The 26,494-nt window shown below is 42.8% G+C and overlaps 1 protein-coding gene across 4 annotated transcripts in view; it reads left to right on the forward strand.

The window, feature by feature from the left end:
- The window catches only part of ACTN1 (actinin alpha 1), a 96,839-nt gene that overhangs the window by 32,939 nt on the left and 37,406 nt on the right, over nt 1-26,494 (forward strand). For all 4 annotated transcript variants that reach the window (XM_056851410.1, XM_056851408.1, XM_056851409.1 and 1 more), the window contains exons 2-5: nt 14,369-14,483; nt 18,535-18,654; nt 23,483-23,569; nt 25,491-25,578. In XM_056851410.1, the coding sequence (XP_056707388.1) occupies nt 14,369-14,483; nt 18,535-18,654; nt 23,483-23,569; nt 25,491-25,578 (410 nt within the window). The remainder of the gene's footprint in view (nt 1-14,368; nt 14,484-18,534; nt 18,655-23,482; nt 23,570-25,490; nt 25,579-26,494) is intronic.

Below are 26,494 nucleotides of genomic sequence, written 5' to 3' on the forward strand. Positions count from 1 at the left end.
CCAATATATAGTTTAAAATGTTTTAATATATTTTTGCAAACTTGGGGGGGTCCCCCAAGTTTAGATATCCACAGATGGGGCCACACCTCACTATTGGAATATATGATTATCTTGTTTTCATATTCCTGTAGTCATTAGTCAGATGTACCCAACTTGCACAGATACCAGCTCCTTTCCTTGAATTGTAACTGAGGATGCCGGCACTTTTGTTTCCAAAATGATCTCTTCTCACCCTTGCCGTCTAACTTTACAATCACACCCATATTACTGTCTAATACAAATTTCTTTTGACTCTTTATCCACAACTCGAATTCTTCCCTTCTCTATACACAAATTTGTCCCTTTAAAATATATATATTTTGACCTGCGATTTTTTTAGCCTAGTAAAGGGAAGCCATTCAGAATGCCTATTGAGTATTACACAGATTACTAGTCCTATCACATGCTCATTAGCTAACTTGTTGTATTGTAAATCAAAGTAGGCAACCCAATCTCTCATAATTCTATGTCACATGGATGGGGGAAAAACCTAATTAGCAGTTGAAAATATTTGAACAGGAATGGCAGAACCATAATATCTAGAAGTGTCTGGGGGTGATCTTGTGGGTAGTGCCAGACCCTATTGCTGAATTATCTCTGGTAAACCATACTTGCCCCGACTGGGATGGCCCAGGCTAGCCTGATCTCATCAGATCTCAGGAGCTAAGCAGGGTCAGGGTTGGTTAGTACTTAGATGGGAGACCATCAAAGAATGGCAGGGTTGCTGTGCAGAGGAAGGCAATGGCAAACCACCTCTGTTAGTTTTTTGCCTTGAAAACCCTACTGTGTTGTGATATGTTGGCTGCGACTTGATGACACATTACACACACAAGCCATGCTTTTGCAAAGCTGTTGATAACCCACTGGGAGACTGACCCATCATTGAAGAACTGCTGATGCAGGCGGCACTGTCTTTTTCTGCCACACTGTTAGAATCCATTACTGAAATGAAAGCTGAATCACAGTTGACTCAATTGCAAGTCTGCATACTTCTGTGGCCTTTGTGTCCTACATTATGCACGCCTGTTGAGTATGCTGACCCAAGAAACCTTTCTAGACTTGAAAAGGTATAAAAATCAATTAAGTGTCAAACAGTTGTGCTTTGCAAAGGCGAGGGCTAATCAGATCTCTCTGTGAGAAAAACTGTGCTTAGCTCTACCAGTCTTCTTGGCTGGTGTGGCTGCTAAGGTTACCTTCAGTGGGATTGTGTGTGTGTGTGTTGACTGCCCACTAAAGTGGTTAACTGGCATAAAGTTGCAGTGTGTGGCCCATGGCTTCTTTGCCCATCTTCAGCAAAGAATGTTGGTTTTATCCTTACTAGTTCAATTAGTCTTTGATGCTGGCTATGCACAGCTCGATTTAGTACTCCTCAGTAATTCTGAGGATTAGGTGGCCAGTGGGGGCCTGGTCACTGCAGTGGTGTCCTTAAAATTGCCTACTAAACAAAGGTAAAATTAAAATTGAGTAAAACTTGCTTAAGCTCAACTGCACTGTTGCAGAAAATAGGAAAATTATGGATCGTCTTAAAAGTTGGCAGCTATGTAGTGACGTTGCAGGAAACAACAGCTGCTTAAGAGTCCCTTCCCACTGTACCCTGATGCTGCATTTTATTTATCTGATAACAGACTATTTTGCAGCTAATTGGGTTTTCATTATTTAATTGATAATCAGTACTGATTTGTTTGTTTATCTTACACCCCACCCTCCCCCGGCAAACCAGACTCAGGGCGGCTATCACCTATATGTCAGTGCAAAATTTAAAACATAGTAATTGTTAAGGTAGTTTTATGATTTAACTATCTGCAGATGGCACCTTAATCAACTATTGCACCTTTGGGAGGACAGTCCAACAAGGCAGCAGTGAACCTGAGATTGACAGTAGGACCTGCATCCAGCATATAGAGATAGAGACAGTAGGGACAAACAAACAAGGAGAACACAAAAAATAAAGGAAGGAATGGGAAAGGAGAGAAGGAAAAGGGCTGGGGAAGGAAAAGAAAGGAGGGGGAAAGGAGGCCAGATGTATTACCATCTCTGTCTTCAGCCATAGGCCTGGCAGAACATCTCCGGTTTGCAGGCCCTGCGGAATTGGGCCAAGTCCCACAGGGCACTGGTCTCACTAGACAGAGTTTCACCAGGCTGGGGCCAAGGCCAAGAAAGCCCTGCCTCTGGTCAAGGACAGCCGGATGATTTTAGGGCCAGGGATCACTAAGAAGTAATTTACAACGACTTCTTAGTGATCCCTGAGTGTCCAAAACATTAAAATGCTTTTGAGATTAACTTATCGTTAGGCAACAATGAAGTAATTTGGGATCATACAGCAAGTGAGGTAGTATGCATTTTTTAAATTAAAAAGCCTGCTCTTTTTAAATAAAATGCCCCATTTTGTGGGTTGTGTATATAGTTCATTTAGAAGACATTTTTCTTAACTTCTAATTGCTTTTCAAAAAGAAAAGCCAGAGGGTTTTTTTTTCTGAATAATGAATTGCATAAATTAGATACTGTTCATTTTATCGAAAACCTTCTTTCCCCTGAGGTCAATATTCTGCTCAAAACCAGTCAAATGAAATTGGGACTTAAAATATATTTTTCACGGCCAAATAGTTTTTATGTTAAAATATAGTTGCTTTGAACATGGAACTAAAGCAAACCATTTACCGGTATAAGCTAGATTGATTTCCACAAAGTTGTACAAGGTATCATCCACAATCAAAAAGAATCATGGTAGGTTTGTTCGTTACTCTGAAGATATGTTAAACAAATCAGTGTTCATCAGAAGAATCTGCTGGGGCCGAAATGCATAATTTTATTTATTCACTTAATTTATACCCTGCATTCCCCCAATGAGGACTCAAAGGCTGCAATCCTGAAAGGGGGGCAAAGCTCCTTAGGAGACGGCATGACTCTACATTGGCATAAGTGCCCATTTAACCCGGGATAAGGGGCACTTATGCTGTCCTGGGGGCACTCATGCCAGCATTGGGGAGCCATGGAGATGCACCAGCCCCCCCACCACCACCAGAACAGCCATGCCAGCAGGGAATTCCCAGAAAGGAAAGCCCAGGCCGGCGTGGAATGCCCCCTCACGCTGCAGTATAGCTATGACACCTTTTTTGGTGGCATAGCCTCGCTAAACTCAATGGGGGATTTTCAGGTAATTTTGCTTTTCTGTGTTTTTTAACTTTTTTTACGGTTGGGAAGCCTCTGAAGAGGCAGCATGGCTCCACCACTCCCAGCCGCCATGTCCACCCCCTCCTTAGGAATGGGCTGACTGTGGCTTACGTCCTTCACTTCCGCTTCATTTTGCCTTCACAACTGCCCTGTAAAGTAGGCTAGGCTGAGATTGTGTGACTGGCCCAAGCTCACCCAGCAAGCTTCTGTGGCAGAATGGGGATTCAAATCTGGGTCTCCCATATCCTAGTCTGACACTCTAACCACTATACCACACTGACTCTCTTTTAATACAGTTTTAATAAAGTACACATCTAGCCTATACAGCAGTACTTTCTATCTCATTTGTATCCCACCTTTCCTCCAGGGAGCTCAGGGTAACATACCTAGGGTTCCCTACCCACACCATTTTATCCTCCCAGCAGTCTTATGAGGCAGGTTAGGCTGAAAGATAGTCACTGTCCCACAGACACTCGAGCTTCATTACTGAACAGGGACTGGAACAAGGGTCTCACCAGTGAGTCCAATAAGATATTCAGTGCAACACAGTCACTCTCGAATTTCTGTATTTTTCTATGTGCTACTGAAGAGATAATGGATACGATTAGGGTTGCCAGCTCCTGGTTGGAAAATACCTGGAGATTTTGGGGGCAGCACCTGAGGAAGGCGTGGTTTGGAGAGGGGAGGGACTTCAATGCCATAGAGTCCAATTGCCAAAGCGGCCATTTTCTCCAGGTTAACTGATCTCTATTGGCTGGAGATCAGTTGTAATAGCAGGAGGTCGCCAGCTACTACCTGGAGGTTGGCAACCCTAGATACAATCATGAGTTTAAAAGGTTTAAGCCCAGACATTTATGCCACCAAGTTCTATGAGAAATATAAAAACATTTAGTACCATTGTTGAGATGGACAGAAGTTAGAATTTCTGCAATTAAGGGAAAGTATATTTTTAGATTACTAAATTTTCTGTAAATTGTTCAATTTTAAACCTTTTCTATTATTACTAAAAGATTACATATTACCATCGTGAAATATTTCTAGATATATCAATCCTACTTTTCAGTGACATTTAATTCTAATTTTAGAACAATTGTTGAGCCTACTCAACATGTTGATACTTCTTTTGTGGATATAAACGTTTGTTTGAATTGAATGGGCCTTTATGCATGAGATTTTGAATGAGTTTGAACTGGGATCTGCATTCAGAGCTTGGCTAATATGCTAGTATCAGACCGTCTACAAGCATAATGGTGCACTGAACAGTTGGTTTGACTGATGGGTAATGTTATTGTTCAGCTGTGGGATTTTTTGTTTTTGCAGAAAACAAGTTTATTAGTACACTGTAATATATGTACACAGGCATAGATACTATATTTTTTCAAGAAATATTTCCCAAATTCTTTGCAATTGTGACACATCATATACTTTTCATTATGCCCCCACCAAGTCTTTATTTTCTTGACATTTTAAGCTTATGGTGAGAAGGCAAAAAATATTTCTCACTCAAGTCTTCTCACTATTTCTCACGAAACGCAAACTAGTTAATCACTGATTTGAACCCCTCATCGGCTGCATTCCCGAAGCATTTGTTGTCAGAGCACAGAATGTGTGTTCAAGCTACTTTCTCTGTACTTTAGAATGTGGCTGACCAAGATTTGGTATAGTAGTGACCAATTCTGCAAGTGAGACCTTTTAACCAGAGCTGCCAGCGTCTGAACTTGCAACCGTGCACAAGTAAATCCATGTGCAATATTACTGAACGATCACCCTTCCCTGTCTTATTTTACATTTCTTAATTCCTACTCCACCGAAAAATATGCAGTCTGTTTTACATTGCTCTCTTGAACTGGCCCTTCTGGCCTGATAACATTTTTTAAATGCAAGATTGCCAAGTGATTATTTGCTTTCCAAATATGGTGGCTTCTCTACAGTGATCTGAAGCTTAGACTAAAATGTTCAAGGAAGTGATAGTGAGTGACAAGATACTGAGGAGTCAAAGGGACTGAGAGCCAATTCCTGAAGAGGGGGTGAAACTCCTTCACCTGGGTGTCACATACACTGACACGGGGGCAAACACGCCTGCGTCCAGGTACCAACAGCCCCTTCAGCCACACCAGCAGGGCTTTCGCAGCCACACCAGCAGGGCTTTCCCTTCTGGGAAAGCCCGTGCTGGTGTGTGTGGGGGGGCATTCCCGGGGTAGGAGCTGCTGTTAGGCAACTTCCTCTCCCCTTTCGTCCCAGAAAGTTCCCTTGTGCTGCAACCCCGTTGGAGGCAATGGGGGATTTCCACTTTTTTTTTTTTTAATAAACTTCTTTTTTTTGCCTCTGCGGTGGCTGGGAAGTAGGGTTGCCAACTGCCAGGTAGTGGCAGAAGATCTCCTGCTAACTCAACTGATCTCCAGCCGATACAGATCAGATCACCTGAAGAAAAATGGCCACTTTGGCAATTGAACTCTATGGCATTGAAGACCCTCCCCTCCCCAAACCCCTCCCTCTTCAGGCTGCGCCCCCAAAATCTCCCGCTGGTTGCGAAGAGGGACCTGGCAACCCTACTGGGAAGCCTCTGAGGTGTTGTTGCTGCCGTGTCACTCCTGGCTGCCGCGGATCTGCCCACCCCTTCAGGAATGGGCTGTAAAAGAGTAAACAAAAAGGTCAGTTAAACTGACAATGTCCTTTTGAAAGCAATAAGAGGCCAGACCGCCTATTGGGCTTTCTTAATATCTGGCATTTGTATGACTGACTTCGACATTTAGATTGCAAAAACTGTTGAAGGCCACAAGTGAGTTATGACTTCGGTGTTTTGTTTTTCTGCTGTGGTGTGCTCTTAAGAGTTGCTCCCTAATGTGGCACGTTGGTCTGCTAGTGGAGAAATTACAGCGGCTTTTTGCAAAACAAAACACGTATTTACTGCATCTTCCTTGATATTTGAATATTGTTGTGGAGAGGATAATTTTAGGGAAATGGTGGGACTAAAGGCACAACTGTCCACTTTGAGAAACATGGACCAGCTGCCAAAACCAGCAACCTGATGTCAAGCCCCACCCCTGCCTCATGTTTTGTGATGCATTATACTAAGCATTTGCCTATCCAAGTCAATGTCAGCAAATAATATGTAGTGTAGGCAGATAAATTGATGTCAAGACCCAAGGTAAATTGTATTACACATTAGGATGGGGTAGGTACTCTGTTTAGAATGCTTTTGACTCATGGAAGGATGAATAAAGAGTATAGTGATGGTTTATTTATTTAGGAGATTTTTATGCAGCCTCTCCAGAGTCCTGCTCAAGGCTGCTTATAATTAAAATAATACACTATCAATTTAAAACAAACAAGCCACGGGATATAAAAACAGCATAAAACTATCCATAAAACAACCCATAATGGTTTTTAAAATTTATATTAGATACCCATTTTTTTACATTTAACTTCTATCAAGTGTCTCTGAAAATGACTAGGTTTGCAATGAAATCTTACTTTAATACCCACAAACATGTTTAGGCCTTCTTTTGTAATCTGAGTCTGAGGTTATTAGACAAACCAGTCAGGGTTCAAAGGCCTGCACAACTAGTTTTGTGTATCCAAGGCCTAGGGTTGCCAGCCTCCAGGTACTAGCTGGAGATCTGCTATAACAGCTGATCGCCAGCCAATAGAGATCAGTTCACCTGGAGAAAATGGCCGCTTTGGCAATTGGACTCTATGGCATTGAAGTCCCTCCCCTCCCCAAACCCCACCCTCCTCAGGCTCCGCCCCAAAAACCTCCCACCGGTGGTGAAGAGGGACCTGGCAACTGTACCAAGGTCTCTATGGGTTTCTCAAACAGCAGCACTTTGTGCTACACAGTGAACCACTTTTGAAATTGTGGGAACTCTGGGGACTCTGAACTGGGTGGAAAGGCGACACAGAAATGTTTCCAAAGCATTTCATGGTTTGGCATGGTGACCTGCTGTTCAAATCACCAAACGAAAAAAATTCTACTGGTCATACTGTGGCATCCGTGGATTAATTTTTTGATCCTGGTCATTGAGTTAGTTTGCTTTTTTATGTAAAAGAAGAGCCAGAGTGAAAATGTCTGACTTCTGAAGGTCAAGCACTATTTATATGAGACTAATGAGGCCTCCCTCTTTACCTAGAAACCAGCAAGTCATCATAGGCAGTAGGAATCCTCCATCCTGTATTTCATCAGGATCCTCCCCTGCCTTTATCTTGAGTAATTTTGTACTTCTGTTTTATCCACTGTACCCACTTGAGCTCAGCAGTATGTTTCCTTCTTAAATTCTATTTATGTCTCCCCTGATTGACATAGTGAAAACTTCTAGGCGCCAAAAAGTAAGTGACCTTGTTTAGTGTCCTTCAGAAATCCATTAATTTCACAATTGCCCACATCCCTTCCAAAGCAGATATAATTGTGCAGTGCAAAAGGAATGCAATCTGAATTATGAAAGTTTTTTTTTATGAAAGTTGGATTATAATCCTAGGGTAGTATGAGAGTTCTATTTAGTTGCAAACAAAGACGTATGGAATTGTTCTAGTATACTTGCTTGCTCAGGAAATATAGGAAGCTTAGTTAATATCATGTGTATATGTGTGTGTGTGTGTGTATATATATATATATATATAAATATGATATTAACTAAGCTTCCTATAAGCAAGTATACTAGAACAATTCCATATGTCTTTGTTTGACTGATATATATAATTTTATAATATATATCAGTCAGTATTATATTGTATTATAATATTATATAATATATATATAATTTTAAATTGCCAGTTTAAAAGCCAAGGGCTTGACATTGATTGCATTCTGATGTGCTTCTGTGACTGAAAGATTCATCATGCAATCAGTTGCCTTATATATTCACAATGTTGTGTGAGTGTGTAAAGTGCTGTCAAATCGCAGCCGATTTATGGCGACCCCTTTTGCGGTTTTCATGGCAAGAGACTAACAGAGGTGGTTTGCCAGTGCCTTCCTCTGCACAGCAACCCTGGTATTCCTTGGTGGTCTCCCATCCAAATACTAACCAGGGCTGACCCTGCTTAGCTTCTGAGATCTGACGAGATCAGGCTAGCCTGGGCCATCCCGGTCAGGGCTCACATGCTGTTAGTTACACTTAATTTTTCATTGTATATGTTGGTTGAGTGAAGTGTTAACATTTAGTTTAACATAACTGGCATTCTGTTTGATAACTGTGCTGAATGTTAAGATATTAGAATGAGACATTAGTGTATATATTCAGGGCAACAGCCTGCCTTTCAAGGACAGACCCCGAGTCAACTGCTCCCTACCATTGTGTCCTGCACAATAGACACTGATAAAGACATGAGCTGTCAGGCCAATGGAAGAGCTGTGCTAGAGGCCAGCCGGAGCCTGAGGAAGGTCATTCTATTCAAGGCAGATTGATAGGACTTCCTTCTTATTGTTTATTAGCTGAATTTGTATACCATTTTCATATTGAATTTTCGACTGCTTTACATGCCAGTAAAACCTTACCTCACCCAAAGCTACAAAAGGTAATCAGTATAAAACAACTATCTTTAGTTTCCTTGTAAAGGAGGCCAGCAAGGTAGCTAAGTGAGCCTCCCAAAGAAGGGAATTCCAAAAAGAAGGGGCTGTGGCTCAGAGGTAGAGTATCTGCTAGGCATGCAGAAGGTCCCAGGTTCAGTCCCTGGCACCTCCAGTAAAAGGGCAAGTAGGTGATGTGGAAGACCTCTGCCTGAGACTCTGGAGAGCCGCTGCCGGTCTGAGTAGACAGTACTGACTTTGATGGACCGATGGTCTGATTCAGTATAAGGTAGCTTCATGTGTTCATGTGGCCAGTGTTGTACTTGGCTTTTGTAAGACACCAATCTGGTGTACATCTATGAGGGTTTCCTGAGCAGGTGATGGCTCCCAGGCGGGTGCCACAGGCCATCCGCACTGTGCTTCAGCCCTATAGATGCTTTCCATCTTTGGCGGTTTTCTTATTTGCTTCCATAGTAGGCACTTTGAGAAAGCTCTAACTGGTTCACTTTTGCACTTGGAACAGACTCTGTCATGTATCTGGTAATACATCTCAGAATGGCATTTACTTTGTAAGAGCGAAAGCTTGCTGTTCAGTTGGCAGGGCTGCAGTCTTCCTGGAGGCAGAAACTTGCCTGGAATGGTTTCCTATTATGGTTCTGCTTGTGATTTGTGGAGCCTCAAGGAGATACTTGCTTTGCATTTGCTGTTCTGATTGAACTTGTTATGGGTAGATGGGAGTGAAACATAGTTGGAGGCCCATTGTGCGATTACAAAACATTTCCCTTGTTTTTTCAACCCAACAGAGATAAGCACTTGATTCAAAGACACAGTGTTCTGAGGCAGGATGCAGTGAAGGAGAATTAACGCAATGCCAGGGACCCATGGCTACAGTCTCGTTGTCATAGAGAGGGCCAGCATGATGTAGTGGTTAAGAGTGGCGGACTCTAATCTGGAGAACCGGGTTTGATTCCCCACTCCTCCACATAAAGCCTGCTGGGTGACCTTGGGCCAGTCACCGTTCTGTCAGAACTCTCTCAGCTCCACTTACCTCACAAGGTGCCTGTTGTGGGGAGATGAAAAGATTGTGATTGTAAGCCCCTTTGAGACTTCGTAAGGTAGAGAAAAGCAGGGTATAAAAACCAACTCTTCTTTTTCTTCAGCCACTGTGGGCTAGTGGAGGCAGTTTCAGGTTCTGCCAAGATGATGGAATAGCTTGTATTTCATTTCCAGTCAGTTGCATTCAAAGGCAAATGGTGTGGGACACAATGCAAAATCTCACCAAGAGGCACATAAAGCAAAGTGATGTATTTCATAGCTGAACCATTTGTTGTTATTCCTACCGACATGCTCTCTGCTCCAAGAATTTTAGGAAATGCAGGTGTTTTTATTCCCCTGGTCACCTTTTCCTGTCCCCCAGTTTGTATTTCTAAAGTAAGTGACTCTGCATCTTTCAATGCAGAAAAGAGCAACCAAAATGATTAGGGGACTGGAACAACTGTCCTATGGGGAGCGGTTAGGATGCTTAGGGCTGTTTAGCTTGGAAAGAAGGCGGCTAAGGGGAGACATGATAGAAGTCTATAAAATTATGCATGGTTTGGGGAGAGTGGACAGGGAGAAGTTTTTCTCCCTCTCCCATAATACTAGAACATGGGGTCATCTGCTAAAGCTGGAGGGCGAGAGATTCAAAACAGATAAAAGGAAGTATTTTTTCACACAACGCATAGTTAAATTGTGGAACTCCCTGCCCCAGGATGTGGTGATGGCTGCCAGTTTGGAGGGCTTTAAGAGGGGAGTGGACATATTCATGGAGGAGAGAGTATTCATGGCTATTAGTTAGAATGGATACTAGTCATGCTACATACCTATTCTCTCTAGTATCAGAGGATCATGCCAATTATTTTGGGTGCGGTGGAACACAGGCAGGATGGTGCTGCTGTTAGTCTTGTTTGTGGCTTCCTAGAGGCCCCTGGTTGGCCACTGTGTGAACAGACTGCTGGACTTGATGGGCCTTGGTCTGATCCAGCAGGGCCTTTCTTATGTTCGTAATGGACTTTTCCCCTTTCAAAAAATCCCTCCTTTATGTTCTTTCCCATAGAAAGCACGGCAGCACGTACTGGTTGCTTAATGTTGCTGACTATCGTTAGATACAATTTAGAGGGGAATTGTTGGGAGGGAGGGAACAACATGATCATTATAATGTTGTTATGTGAAATGTTATAGTAGTGTGCTAAAGAATGGGACCTGTGATTATGTTACCACACCCCCACAAACACATGAACATACATTCAGATTAACATGGGGAATTAGCTTGCAAGTTTGTGTAGGGCACAGTAAACCAGGATCTTTGACCTAAAGAGGTGGCTGTGAGTAATCAGGAGAAAACTATAGAACTAACTAAATGGCATCAGGGAGGGAGTTTTTTTATTTAGGATTACAAAAGCTGAAGATATTAAGGTAAGTCATGTATTGGGCAGGAGTTTTGGGGACAATGGGAAGCTTTGAATCGATGGTTCCAGACTGTCACAGGGCACTAAATGTCCAAATTGTGTTAATGGTGATTGCATCTCATGTAAAAGACAATACAAGAACTGGCATCTTTCCTTTCTTGCCTGGCATGGCTTAATTGCTGTCCTTGTGTTGCCACACCCTGATTTCTCCCAGAGAGGCTTCTGTGGAAGCATTGCTGTGGACTTTGTCCCAGGATCTTCTGCTGTGTTCACTGCTGCCTGCTTCCCTGTTAGACTCAGAACAGGGCAGTGCTCCCCATGTTCTGCTGTGTGCCTTGTGGGACTTGCACACGGTGTCATTCTGGCAGTACATCCATCCGGGCCGGGAGGGAGGGTGTGCAGATGAAAGAGGAGCTGGCAACAATTCCATGTGAAGCCAGAGTACTAAATGTTGCTTCAGTCAAGTCAATTCTGCTACCAAAAGCATTGCCACTCATAGTGGGCACAGGGACTGTGGCACAGCATGTAGCCCTCTGTTAACCTTAGTTTCCATTTTTCACTTCTCAGTGTTTTTTTCAGTCATACTCCATTTCATAATCGAAGATGGCTAGGTGCAGTTTTACAAGAGAGGTATGTCTGAGTCTGAGTTAAATTTACATAATGAAGCAGAAGAGCCTCCCCAAATGCAAACACAGTAGTAAGGGCACAGTCAACTCCTTAGGGCAAGATAGCTCTTCTGCTGCTGCATGAGCTAGTAAGTGAGGGAAGTGGAAAGGAAGCTGCCAAACTCCAAGAGGGGAGAGGGAGCATCTGTCCGCAGATATAAGAGATTTGGGAAGGACTGGTTAGAGCATGTGCATCCATGTGCAAAGCGCAATTATTCGTGCCCTTTATAACAGCTGGCAATGTGAAATAAATGAGACATAAAGCCCACCGTAAAATCAAGCAGAACACTCTTGGTTTGCTGTAATATATTTGGCATTGCTGACTATGGTCGATTGACTCCGTTTGACCATTCAATCGACCACTCTATTTAGAAACCTCAAGTGCTAATGGAGTTGTGCTTCATATGACAAAAGAAACTTTCGGCTTTCACAGCTGGAACAATTTGTTGCCTCTACAGCAAACTTTAAAGGGGGCTATTTTTGTATTATTCCTTTTTATGAGGCACATGCCTATCATCTGCCAGCTTAGTCAGGTATAACTAAGGAATCTGTTTTAATTTTTAGTGGACTTAATGTGTCAGATAACGTTACAAATAAGTGAGCAAATTCTAATAAGCTAGTGACTTCATTCATTCTTCTAGTATAAATTTTGATCTTGTTTGGATACAGAGTTGCAATCGTGGTTTGTCTGTATTAACTTAATCTGTTGTAAATTGGGCAAAATAGTGGTGGACAGACATGGATGATCATGTTACAAAAACACAAACTTGACACACTCTGGAAACTCTGCAAGCCATGGAGTTTGCATTATCTGTCCTTTCTGTTCCATCCTTATTAAAAGGTAAAGATCCCCTGTGCAAGCACCGGGTCATTCCTGACCCATGGGGTGACGTCACATCCCGACATTTTCTAGGCAGACTTTGTTTGCGGGGTGGTTTGCCAGTGCCTTCTCCAGTCATCTTCCCTTTACCCCCAGCAAGCTGGGTACTAATTTTACCGACCTCGGAAGGATGGAAGGCTGAGTCAACTTCGAGCTGGCTACCTGAAACCAACTTCTGTCGGGATCGAACTCAGGTCGTGAGCAGAGCTTTTGACTGCAGTACTGCAGCTTAACACTCTGCGCCACAGGGCTCCTGTCCTTATTACAGATGGGCAAATGCAGTCTTCATGTATGCACAGGTGGGCCACAGAATGTTGCAGTAGCTATATAAGATGCTTTTATTATCAGTAGGTATGGTAAATGTGTTGTTCTGTTTCTGAGGGGAAATCCTAGCTTAACATTATGTGGTCTTGTCTAATCTCATGGCACATTTTGAGGTTAATACTAATCACAGGCACAAAGCCCTAATTTGAGTCCATTCATAGTTCTCCTAATTAAGAGCCAGTTACAGAGCTGCCAAAGTAAATGCTTCTTTTTGCATTTCATGGTACTTTTTCTGTCTTTTAAAAAGTTGCATCTGATGAGATGGACTTCCACCTGTATTAACTGTAATAAGTAACAACTCTCTCACTACTCTTCAAAACCATTCTTTGTGTGGAACCTTGGCTTGATGACTGGCTTCATAAATTGATGGCTTTCCCCCCAGGACAACTCAATTGTCTTATTTCTAGAACTGAAGTGTGGTAAACATGTTGCCCAACAGTTGTGTTAATGTTTGTGTATGAGAGAAAGAGCATTTCCGAATGCATGTGCTCATCACGCCATGTGCTAAACATACATTGACTGAACCTGCCAAGTATACTATGCCTCTTCAAACGAGAGCACATCTGTCAATGTTCTAATTCTACTTTTGTCCAATAGAGCACTGTTTCGCAAACTAAACTTATGCTGACTTCTGGCTTCTTAATCTTGGCACTCATCATTTGTTCCACATCCAAGCATGCATAGGTCCTTGCGTGTGGAGTCATGCACACACAGACTGCTGCTTTGTGCAACTCTCTGTAGACTGGAACATGAATCCGGCATTAGCATTAGAAATAGGAATAGAGCAAGAAATCTGTGGCCCCTGCTATCATCATATACGGGAAATGCCATTAGAACAAGACAGGAGCTCTTTTTAAAGTGGGCTAGGAAGAGGGGCAAGTAGAGCACAGTTCATCTCCACAAACCTATTCAGAGAAGCTAATTTTGGTTGCTTGGATTAATCTCAGCTATTGAGGCATGAAGTGTGGACAAAATTGCATGGGAGACTGATTTGGATGAGGCAACCCTAATTGTAACAAGCATGTTCCGTCTATGGAAAGAAGCTGGTTGAAGCAGTAAATACAGGAATCTTTCTGTAATTACCCCTTAATGACGACTACAGGGCAAAGTGACTGAAGAGTCTTTCACTTAAATAACTTGTACTCTCTTACATATTGCTTTTCAGCAGTCTCTTTGTCTCCAGATGCTGACTCTCCTGCCCTATGGAATGAATATGTGAAAAACTGAAAACTATCATGACACTAACTCAGTAATTCAGAGCATCAGTGCTATATTACAGTTTGTTTTTCTCTTAGGAAACTAATTATTCCATTTTCTTTTTCTTCTGTCTTTTTTCCAGACATTTACAGCCTGGTGCAACTCTCATCTCCGGAAAGCTGGCACACAGATTGAGAACATAGAAGAAGATTTCCGGGATGGCCTTAAACTTATGTTACTCCTGGAAGTTATATCGGGTAAGGCAGGTGTTTATACAATGGTTAAACATTTTTGGAAATTCCAACCTAGTAAGTCTACTGAAGTGCAGAAACCAGGGCTTCATGCTTTCCTGAAAGCAATGAATGGGTAGCAAAGATGTGTAGCCATATCCCTTTGTGGCAAGTCTCACAAGGTTTTCTTTCCTTTCTGCCACTTTTTTCCTTTAAATGACCCAAAGTGTGTTACTCAAATTTCCACACAACCAATTTACACAATATCACTCAAAAACAAAACCTCAAACAAACCTTAGGTGATGGGCTGGCTATCATAGGCCCTAGGCTGCAAAACCACTGGATAAGAGCTGAGGGACGCGAGCAAGAACCCTTCGGTTCCTGCCTTCCCTGTCCTGCCTCTGGCCATTATTGGCTTTAGTTCCTGCAGACAGAGGACAAAGCAAAGTCAGCCCAGGTGACACTCAGCTGCTACTGGCATGCTGGCAGGCTCTTCTCAGCTTCCTCCTCTGCTCCCAAAGATGCAAAAAATAGAAATTAAAGAGATCTCCCTCTGGTGCCTGATGCCACCAATCAGCACACAAGAAGCAGAGTGTATGCTGTGCCTAATGCAATATTTGCCCTGCTGGCAGGGCATGAGTTATGTGTCAGTACTTCTTGCCCCAGTAGCACACACAAGAAATAGTTTAGCTTGAGGAGCAGGCAAGTGAGGAGCTTGCACGCCCCCCCAGCAATTTCCTTAGGGAGCCCCCTATACCTTGTGTTATTGCCCTGTGGAGATTTCGGTTTTGTTTCTCTTCAAAACAACGAAAGACCTTGGGGAAAACCGGATATATCGGCGGTTCTTCTTTCCACACTGATCCAAACGGCTCAGGGTTCAAAGGGCTGGAAAAGTTCAAGATGTGTAACGTGTGCTCTAATGGCTGCCAGCAACTAGCTGCGGGGAGTCCCTTGTGTTCTTTATTTTTGTCTTGTTTATCCTGTTAGCGAAGTGCTCACTCATGCACAGGGAAGTTGAGGAAAGCTCGGAGGAAGTGGTGTACACACCATGATAGGAGGAGGGTGAATGATTGAAGGGAGGATGTCTCCAGGGTGTTTCACTTTAAAGTACACCAGTCTGTGCCTGCCCCCCTCCTCCCCATTTGTTGGTGTTGTATTTTTTGTATCCTACCCTTCACCTCTTGCTCTCTCTGCGGAGTTTATACACTGAAGCATTTTAGAGAAATGCTTTCCTGAATGTCTGGCATTATATTGTGTGTCTCCCCCCTTTTTCTGTATAACTCCCCCTTTCTTGTACAAAAACCAGCGTGGAAAGCTCTTCCCCATTTAGCAATATGGGTTCACAGATGTACCCTTGACTTGTGTCTGTGATCCCTTTTGAAAGTGTAGGACAAGCACCCACTTTGTTGTGGGCATTGTGTGGAGAATAATGCCATGGCTGCAGAAAGGGAGTCAATAGGGGTTTGTCAGAAGTTGAATGGGGCTGTTGTTGTCTCTCTCTCTCCGCTTTGGTTTTAGTTGCCTTTGGCAGCAGTTCAAAGTAAACGGCAACTGTAGAGGCTGGACATGTAGTGTTTCGAGAGGGTAAGGAACAGAAGGGAAAGCAAGGATGGATGTGGACAGAGACACCCTTGCAGTGCAAGGGAATCCAATGTAATGGTGCCCCCTTCCCCTGAAAATAAACACTTATAACTATTCTATACTTTTACTGATGGGTCTTGGGCATAGGACTCTCTTGTGCCGTAGAACATGGCAAAACAACAACAACAACCCAACAGTACACTTATGCATATGCTTCTCACACATTAAAAATCCTGTGAGAAGCAGTCCTCAGTATAGTGGAGCTCTTACCCCACTCTCGTAATTTTTATTACAAGCGATCTCTGTATTTTTGTAGTTTCTATTATTTTTGTTTGTTACTGCTATGGCACCATTATAATGTGCAGGGCATTTTAGAAAGTACAAGAAGACGGGGTCTTGCACCAAGGAGCGTGCAGTCTAAAATGTGATACCCAAGAAACAACCTAGGGAGAAGAAGGGGGTGGAGGTGGCTACAAACAGGGGAAGAATATGTTTTTATTTCAGTTCTATGTACTTAGCCGTAGTTTTAGCAGGTAAGGGGAAAACTGAGGGGTTTTGCGAAAGGGTTCATGGTAAAGATGGGTTTTGAGGAGGGATGAGAATGAAGTGCAATAATGTAGGTGTTCTGGGAGACAGCTGAGACATAAGGAGGAGCCAGAGATTAAGGACATAGCTGTTTGAGGGAGCAAGGTGAGAGAGGGTGAGGAAACCAGACAAGGGAAGGACATGGGCAGGGATGTATCAGTATATGAGATCAGAATGATAAGGGAGGCAGTATGTAGACAATCAAGCAAAGCATTTCAAGCAGTTGGTTTTGTTTCAGCTGGATCCCAGTAAAAGCTCAACATGAGGGAGTTGCAAATTAATTTTACCAGGAGACAAGTTGATACAAAGTTAGGGCCAATCTCCCCATTCAGAAAAAAGAAAAGCACATGATACCGCTCGCCTAATACTGTAGCACTTCAGGATGCAGGTAGGAGCTCCTTGCGGGGTTTGCTCCTCACACAAATACTAGCTGTTTCTAAAAAGCTACCATGTTTAGAAAAAGACAAGTGAGGGACCCTCAAGGATCTGCAGGAGGCATCTCATTTCCCCATCCTCATTATTTCCTCTTTCTCTTCCCTGAAAGTCCATGTAGCCTGTCCCCTTTTCTTGCCTTCTTCTCTCCTTTCCATCCACCAGTCAACTTACCTTTATCTGTCCCCAGTATTCAGTTTTTCATCCTTCCCTTCACCTGGCACCCTCTACCCAGGAAAACTGTGTCCCTGTTGTGTGGTGCTGGCCGCCAGCCTGGGCCAGCCCCACTTGTGTGGTGCTAGCCACTGAGCTGCCCCCAGGTTGCAGGTTAGAGAACCAGCAAGGACTTGCGGGGGCATCTCACTTTCCCCATATCACCCTTTTCCCACTATTTCCTCTTTTCCTCCTTGCAACCCACATGTCCTCACCTTTCCCTACTTCCTTTTCTCCTTTCTACCTACCAGAAAACATACCTATAGGGTTGCCAGCCTCCAGGTGGTGGCTGAAGATCCCCCACTATTACAACTTATCTCCAGGTGAGAGAGATCAGTTCAGTTGGAAAAAATTGTCCCTTTGGAAGGTGGCATTATTCCCCATTGAAGTCCCTCCCCTTCTCAAACCTGGAGCTGGCAAAACTACCTGTGTGTGCAAAGTGCCTACAAGTCGCAGCCGACTTATGGCAACCCCTTTTGGGGTTTTCATGGCAAGAGACTAACAGAGGTGGTTTGCCAGTGCCTTCCTCTGCACAGCAATCCTGGTATTCCTTGGTGGTCTCCCATCCAAATACTAACCAGGGCTGACCCTGCTTAGCTTCTGAGATCTGACGAGATCAATATAGCCTGAGCCATCCAGGTCAGGGTGGCAAAACTACCTACGTCCCAAATTCAGCTATATTTATTATTTCTTTGCTTCATTTATACTCCACCTTTTCTTAGAGAACCCAGAGCAGCTTACGCCATTTTCCTCTCTTCTGTTTTATCCTCATAACAACCCTGTGAGATAGATTAGGCTGAGCTTTTGTGGCTGAGGGTTGATTTGAACCTGGGTCTCCCAGATCCTAGTCTGAAACTCTTACTACTGCAACACACTGGCTTTTGTGGAGAGGCTGCTATTCAGTAGTAGCAAGTAACCAGGCCTAGGTGAGTCATGCAAGTTGCATGGCATCAGATCACCCAGTGGTTGCTGCTGGCCCTGGCCCCAATGAGACCTCCTTCAAAGGCCAAAACAACCTTGGAAAGGGCCCTGCCCCTCCCCCTCCTTTTACTTATAAAATCCAAGACTTGAAGGCTGGCAATATTGCTGTAGTTTCCTAGCAACTCCTACAATGGGCATTGCAGAGGGCATTTGTTTCTTAAAGCTACAGGTGGTGTAGCTTTGAGGGGTTTTAACCCCTTTGTAATAATTCCACAGTACTCAGTACCAAAACAGTTCAGGACTTGGGGGAAATGACATTTATTTCCTTTTCCTTTTCTCTGTCTAGGTGAACGTTTGGCTAAACCAGAAAGAGGCAAAATGCGAGTGCATAAAATCTCAAATGTGAACAAAGCTCTTGATTTCATTGCCAGCAAAGGAGTCAAATTGGTATCTATTGGAGCAGAAGGTAAGCAGCAGCACATTCCAGTGGAGGCACAGATGTGTGAGACAGTGCAAGAATATGGCAAACCAAAATGTCATTCTCGCACCTGGAATGTTTGTATGTTTATTAGATGGCATTCCAAACACCATGCACAACTGGAAGCATTTAACTACATGGGTGATTATGAACTCAAATATTTGTGTGCATAACATACGTAGAGACCCCAAATTTCTGTATAGTGACCATTTCTGAAGAATTAGTTGGCAATCAAAGATGATGCTCATTGATTGGTTTAGCTGTTTTTGTGAAGTTCTCTGGTACTCCTTAATACCAGTTCAAAAAGAGTGTGGGCTGTAACCAGACCAACATGTTACATGAATCTGATTTATTTTTCCTTCCTCAAACCAATATAGATATATGGGTTGGATTAGCCTTACCTGTTTCTGGTTACGTAAGAATAAATTCAGGTAGAGTGTGTGGATTACTGTCCTGCTTCACTTTGTATCAAGACGTCACAGCATTTATGTGGCCATTTGGGATTGACTCAACTGCTCCTGAGAACGGTGATGGCCCAATGAAAAGGACTGTAAACTTTTCCAGACTATGATTTTTAAAGGACTTAAATTAAGACTTTAAAAAGCTGTCATGGCTGTAAACTTGAAAATAAAAATCAATGAGGCAGGCAAAATGTTGTTGTTATGGTTCCAGGAGAATGAGCTATATTAAGTAGGTAGAGCTAAGGTAGAGAGTATTCATGAGTTTCTCTGTTAGCAGAATAAAAAAATGTTTAAGTCACTCTGGCAGTGGATTGGGGATTTCAGCCTCCAGATGGGACCTGAGGATCCACCGGAATTACAGCTCATCTCCAGAGATTAGTTCCCCTGGAGAAAATGGATGCTTTGGAGGATGGACTCTATGGCATCTTCCCCACTGAGGTGTCTGTCCTCCTCAGGCTCCACCCCCAAATTTCCAGGAGTTTCCTAACCTAGATCTGGCAACCCTATGCCCCCCCATTCCCCGCCGGTGGCCAGGGGGGATCTGGCAGTCCTACAATAGATTCCCCCTATATATTTACCCCATTTAGTGTTCAGTGCCTCATAGCAGTCTTCTTGGCTTCAAAATGTCCTCCACAAGCCAACAACCGCAGTATTATAAGTTTGAGGACATGGGAATGCAGAGTCTATCTTGTGTTGGCAGCATCAAAACTGCTGCCTTGAGTGTGAAAAAGAAAGAGTATAAAGTCGTGAGGAATAACCAACGAATTCTGAAAACAGCTTTAAAGAAATTATCTTTGTACTCCTGAAATCGGTAACACTGTCTTTTACTTTCAAAACAGTGGGTAAAGCCGAGGTTTCCTGATTAAAGGGGTCTTACAAGGCCTTTGTTGAAACTGGGTTAAAGGAAGCTTTTTTGCTGCTGTGGTTTGTAAGCTGTCTGTCTGCACATAAGCTTCTTCTTCAGCTAACATTCTGATAAGCTGAAAGAAGTCCACATTTGCTTAATAAACTATATTATGGAGTTCAGTGCTATCAAGATAAGGAAAGCTGGGATATTCATTCTGGTGACTCTTAATGGTGTTTCCACCGTATAAAAAACAATTAGCTTCTCTTGGGCCCTGATCCTGCTGCCTAAGTATTCCTTAGGTACACATATGTGAGGAAATAGTTACTCTCAAGTTGCCTTAACATGTCAGCCTCAGATAATGTCACTTAAATGCAGAGCAGTACAATGACCCTATTGAGTCGAAGTGACCTGTGTATGTCAGCATTAAAAGCAGATGGCTGTTTATTTCATTCTTCTTCCCACTCATAACAGGTAAAGTGGGGGAGTGACTGACAGGGTGCTCTTCCATTTTACCTAACAGTATATACGACAGTCAGTCAAATCTGTTGAAGCCAAAGCTATAACAATCAGGTTCTATCTTACATAATATTTTTGGGATATCACTCACTCTTAATATAGTCCTTCAGCTTGAAGGATGTTTGTTGGCTCTCTAAGGCAACTGGTTGCTTGCTGTATGAAACGGGATGTGGGTCTGGATGGACCACTGGTCTGATCCAGCAGACCTCCTCTTATGTTCATTGGGGCAGCTGCAGTTCATGAACTGCTCTCTGTACTTAATATCCCTTTTCCATAGTTTGCTGTGGACGACTGAAGAGTTAATTTGATTAGCTCTTGTGAAGGAATGCCTCCTTATCTCTCTCCCTGCCCTATCTCTTGTATTAAACCCAAGGGTAGTGTCAGCATCTTTTCCCCCTTCAGGGTAGCCAGTGGCTGTGCTACCTCTGAAGATTAATTTGAAGTGCCAGAAGCAGGAAATATAGTACCTAGAAGTATGAACTTGCTAGTTTTATCTTTGAGTTTGGGAAGGAGGAGAAAAGTTAGTTACTCTTCCGAGAGTCTGGATTTCTGGGCTGTGAGTACAAGAAATGATATTGCCAAATCCTGAAACTAAATTCTGAAATATTTAATATTTATTCTCCTTCTGATGAAAGAATTGGGAATCCTACTGTTGTTATTTGCATATTGGATAGGTATATTGGCGATGAGATGGAGCCATACTCACCAGTACAAAACATTTTTGTTTGTTTCCTGTTATGGACTACAAAGTAACATTGGTTCCACTTTAAACAGCTGTCCCTCCCGGACTGAATATTTATCTCACTAAGAATTTCTGTTTGCTGATGATTCTGAGAAGAGTACCATGGGTTACCATGGAGTTAAGTCACCACGTCACCATTTTGACACATTACATTACCATTCCCTTCTGATTCACCTGCAGAGGTGACGGCAAATGGCAAAGAAGTCCTGTTATTGTATTTATAGCTTGTTACCAATACATTTGGAAATATACATTGTGAGGGGAGGGAATATAGGTAGTACTTGAAAGTAAGTCAGGGCTTAAGTCAAGTGGACAGTTTTTCTTCTTTTCCACACCCAAGTGCTTAAGATAGGCTAACTGCTACTAGAAGACTTGTCGGAAGGTACTTTACCTGCAGAGTTCCCTTCCAACTTTTATTAACTTTGTTCTTATCATCTTGGAATCCGTTGAGCTTATTTTAAAGGAAGAAGGAAGTCAGTTTGGAAAATCCTTTAAGAGAACACATCCCCCCCCCCCGCGGAACCTTTTGTTCCAGGGGGTAAATATGCCCCATCAAGGTTGCTGCTGTTACACACACACACACACACACACACACACACACACACACACACACATGAGGGGCCGTGGCTCAGTGGTAGAGCCTTTGCTTGGCATGCAGAAGGTCCCAGGTTCAATCCCCGGCATCTCCAGTTAAAAGGACTAGGCAAGTAGGTGATGTGAAAGACCCCTGCCTGAGACCCTGGAGAGCTGCTGCCGGTCTGAGTAGACAATACTGACTTTGATGGACCAAGGATCTGGTTCAGTAGAAGGCAGCTTCATGGGTTCACACACACACACACACCATTACTGACTCAGGTGTTACACATGCAAAAGAATGGGATGGGGAAAAGGAGGGGAAATGAACTGCCCTACTTTAGAAAGCAAGCGAGGGATCACAAGTCAGTATGCTTTGCAATATTCAAAATTCCTTGCCAACAGGAAACCATTACATCTAGCAAAGAAAAAGGGTAACACCTTTGTCCCTGCTGTGCTAGTTTTCTATTTGCAGGGAGTTTTTTGTGTGAAGGAGCATTCAAAACTAGAATGCACCAGCTGTTGTTTGAAGCGGTGCAGTCCATTCTACCGCTACCTTTTTTAGAATGATTAAAACAGGCCTTATTCTATAACTATTGAGCAAAGATGATAATGTGTGTAGTGGTTACATTGTCAGGCTATGATGTAGGAGACCCTGGTTCAAATCCTGACTCTGCCATGGAAACTTGTTGGGTGACCTTGTCACACCTAACCTATCTCACAGGGTTGTTATTTTGATAAAATGGGGGAGAGGAGAATGATGTACATTGCTTTGGGTCTCCATAGGGGAGAAAGGTATAGTCTCAATGAAGTAAATAAATAGGTAAATAACTCATTATATGCAAATTGCAACAAAATATGGAAACAATTCCTCAGAAGATAAACTTTTTACACCAAAATCTTATATGCACACACACATACCCCTCTGAACTCCCTCGACATATAACACACAAAAAAGCATATCAAGGTACAATTACTCAGTAAAAACAAAAAAGAATAATATGTAAATGAAGTTTTTAAAAATCCTAATGAAAACTGATGATATTCAGTATTGTCAATTCTAAAAGCCAGGGAGAAAAGGCAGGGAAACTATTCCTTAAGATTCTGTCATGAAACTCTACAACTCGGGTGAATACTGTGTCATTGATAATTAATACAGGTGACTATCCAAGCCCTGTGATAATATGGAAAAGCCTTGCCACTCGGTAAAAGCTCTAGCCTTTACCACAGATAAAAATGTGGCAGGGAAAAAGTTCCAGTTGTAATAGAGATGACCAAGCAAGCATCTGGTTGAAAAATTTACCAAGTGGTAACTTCTCTTGGCTGTATTAGCCCTGTGATTCTATCTGGAACATACATCTGTTTGCTCTTTAATTTGCATTGCATACCTGGCACTAGCTCTTGAATAAATATGAAGGTACGTTTTGAATTGCTGTTGCCTAGCTACCCTTGTCCAGAATTATCTCTCTCTCTCTCTCTCTCTCTCTCTCTCTCTCTCACTTTCCCCACATTCAGAAACAGGCTTCCTTGTGGCTGAGCTTTCAAGGTTCTAAGAGGTCTCCCAGACACAATTAACAAACTATTCAGCTGGTTGTTTGTTTGAGAATGCAATCTCCTTAAATATCTGCTGATGATATTTTCAGTTGTTAAGCTGTGGGGTTGTTTTCTGTCTTACAGAAATTGTTGATGGGAATGCAAAAATGACCCTTGGAATGATTTGGACTATCATCCTCCGTTTTGCCATTCAGGACATCTCTGTGGAAGGTAAATCCCTATGTGCCTTCCTCCCTTGCAAAAATGCTGAGCGGGAGATTTTCACATGTAAACAGATGAAGCGGCCTTGTACCAAGTTACCATTGGATTATCACAGTCAGTATTGTCTTTTGTGACTGCTAGCGGTTTTTCAGGGTCTCAAGCAGAGGCCTTTCACATTACCCACTACCTTTTAACTGGAAATGCCAGGGATTGGACCTGGGACCTTCTGTGTGCAAAGCATATGCCCAGCATGGCCCCATCCCCATGATGTATTTCTTTAAAGGGAAATCATGTGAAATCTACCTGGTGATCTTCACTGTGCTGTCTAATGGGGCTTTTGCTCCATCAGACAAGCCGAGGAGTGGTGCTTCCGCATGGTGATGGTAGCACGGTCAGTCCTTTCTGCCTATGCCTTCAGAGTCAACATCTCTGATTTTGGGGGGCCCAGCTTCTACATTCCCCTTGAGTTCTGATGATTTTGCCTCTACGGCTGCTAGCTTCAGGGAGTGAAGCTGCACAATTAATTATTTTAAGACCCTGCAAATTGCATCCATAGCCTTCTCTGTTCCTGCAGGTGGTCTAGTGAAGAAGGGAGATGTTCAAAGCCATCGCTCAAGGTGGTTCTGACAGCAGTTGAGAAAACCACATTGCCAGGGACCTAGGATATAATAAGCTTGTTTTCTTTCTGTATTGATAAAATACTATTGATGTGCTGTGCTTATTGTGCAGGGGGGGATGTATTTGACTGATTCCTCAGAAAATAGGACTGGATGTGAAGTTAGATCAAAGTCACAGCATAATTTAGATTGTGGTTAGGTCATAATTAGAGTTATGTTTTTCTCTTTCCCATTATTATATGATAGTGTACAACCACTCATGCCACTTTGTTTCATAGCTATGCTGCTCACATCATCGCCCTCTAGCGTATGTGTGAAGATATTGCATGTTTTATATTTCTATAACTCAGGCTTGTAACTGGTTACCTGTGATTAGAATTTGGCCAGTTGACTGTCCATTTTCCCTTCTAGACTTAATGTTACCACCTCCAGAAGACTAAATATGGTGTATAGCAGGATTAGCCAGAGATACAATCATTGTGACCAAGTGTGGACTGGAGTTTGGGTCTCTCTGGTTCAGATCTGATACTCTGTCTGCTAATGCTATGATAATTCTTTACATTTAGATTAGAGACAAAGATGGTTCCTGCCTCACACCACCATAATGTAGACACAGGGATAGTAGCTCAAAGGAGACATGCTGTAGCTCAGTGGTAATTCATATTCTGTGCATGCAGAGGATCCCATGTCCAATTCCCAGCATCTTCATTTGAAAGAACCAGGTAGTAGCTGAGACCCTTGGGAACTGCTGCCAGTCACAGAAAATAACATTGATCTTGACAAACCAGTATAAGGTAGCTTCATGTGTTCCTGTTTAACAGAAGGCTGCTTTCTACCTTCCAGATTTAGAAAATGTAGCTCTAAGTTTAAAGACTTAAGTTCAGAGAGTAGCAGTGCTGTGGAGATGCAGTGCTGGTGAGAGCTACCCATCTCTCTGTCTCTTCTGGGATCCATTCAGGGAAAAGGAGAAGGAGTGCACTGTGGGAGAAGAGGAGGAAACATGGGGGAGGGAGGGGAAAAGGAGCAGGTGAGTGAAGGAGAGAGTAGGTGACTGCCCTATGAACTACTTTTACAAGGCTGCCATCAGTTTCACTATTTTAATTCTCAGCCTTTTTTTTGGCCAGGTTTTTGGCTATCTTCAGAGGTGTGAGTGATACACCCTGGTCTCTGCATGTAAGCCTTCCCCGAATGGAAAGAAGTGTCCAAATTCTCCTCAATTGCTTCAGGATATGTTAAAAGGATGAATCAGCAGCACTGAAAGCAGTGAAAGGTCTTACAGAGGTTGGCTAATCCATGTATCTTTTGTTCCCTAGAGACATCTGCTAAGGAAGGGCTTTTGTTGTGGTGTCAAAGGAAGACAGCCCCATACAAAAATGTGAACATCCAAAACTTCCATATTAGGTAATGTAAAGGTGAAAGGTAGTCGTCGCCTGTAGCTTGCAATCTTCTGTGCTCTAGAGAATTTGGGCACTGATGAAAAGCTTAGCCCAACTCTCTCTTTCTCTTTAACTGCAATGTTAAGCATACTTATTTATTTATTTACATTATTTATAGCCTGCCTTTTCTCACATGGACTAAGGTGGATTACACATAGTGAGTCAGTACAGTCAACAAAATGGGACATTCACTAACTAACGCATTAGGCAATTAGAAGTCGGGAAGCACCAGAAAGAAACAGAAACGTAGCATAAGTACTAACATTGTCCAGTCAAAAATTACCATTAATATTAACATTGTCATTAAGAAGTACAGAAATTACATAATAGGATCCTACTTACAATATGCTGTATACAGCAATAAAGTCCACAAGTACCAATCTAAGTAAGTTTGTGAAACCATTTTGTACTGGGAAGCCTTATTACCTGTGCAGAAAAGCCCTCTTGAATAGTTCGGTTTTGCATAATTTGTGGGAGGGCAGGAGAGAGGGAGCTTTCCTGACCTCCTCGGGCAGGCCTCTCCACAAGGTGGGAGCCTCAATGCAGTGGGCTTAGCATCAGAATCAAAGAAAAGGAGGGTGGTGGAGGTATTGTATTCTTAACTGCCCTACCAGTTCAGGATTAACAGGCTGAGGTTGTGTAAGGTCTTCTTTCCATGCTATACTAGGTACACAATCATGCTTTTGTTCTCTAGGGTGGTGCACCTAAAAATGCTCATGCACTATATTTGTACGACCGGTTTGTATACCTCTGTTGTGGAGGTATAAAGTGACGTTTGATTCTGTTCCTATCCATCATTGTTGGAGTGGGCCTTTTTGACCCTCCCCTGACAATGATACACAAGAACAGAATCATTTGTCACTCCTTCTGCCTGAAGAGAG

This window comes from Euleptes europaea, chromosome 6 (genome assembly GCF_029931775.1).
Source record: "Euleptes europaea isolate rEulEur1 chromosome 6, rEulEur1.hap1, whole genome shotgun sequence".
Lineage (NCBI taxonomy): Eukaryota > Metazoa > Chordata > Lepidosauria > Squamata > Sphaerodactylidae > Euleptes > Euleptes europaea.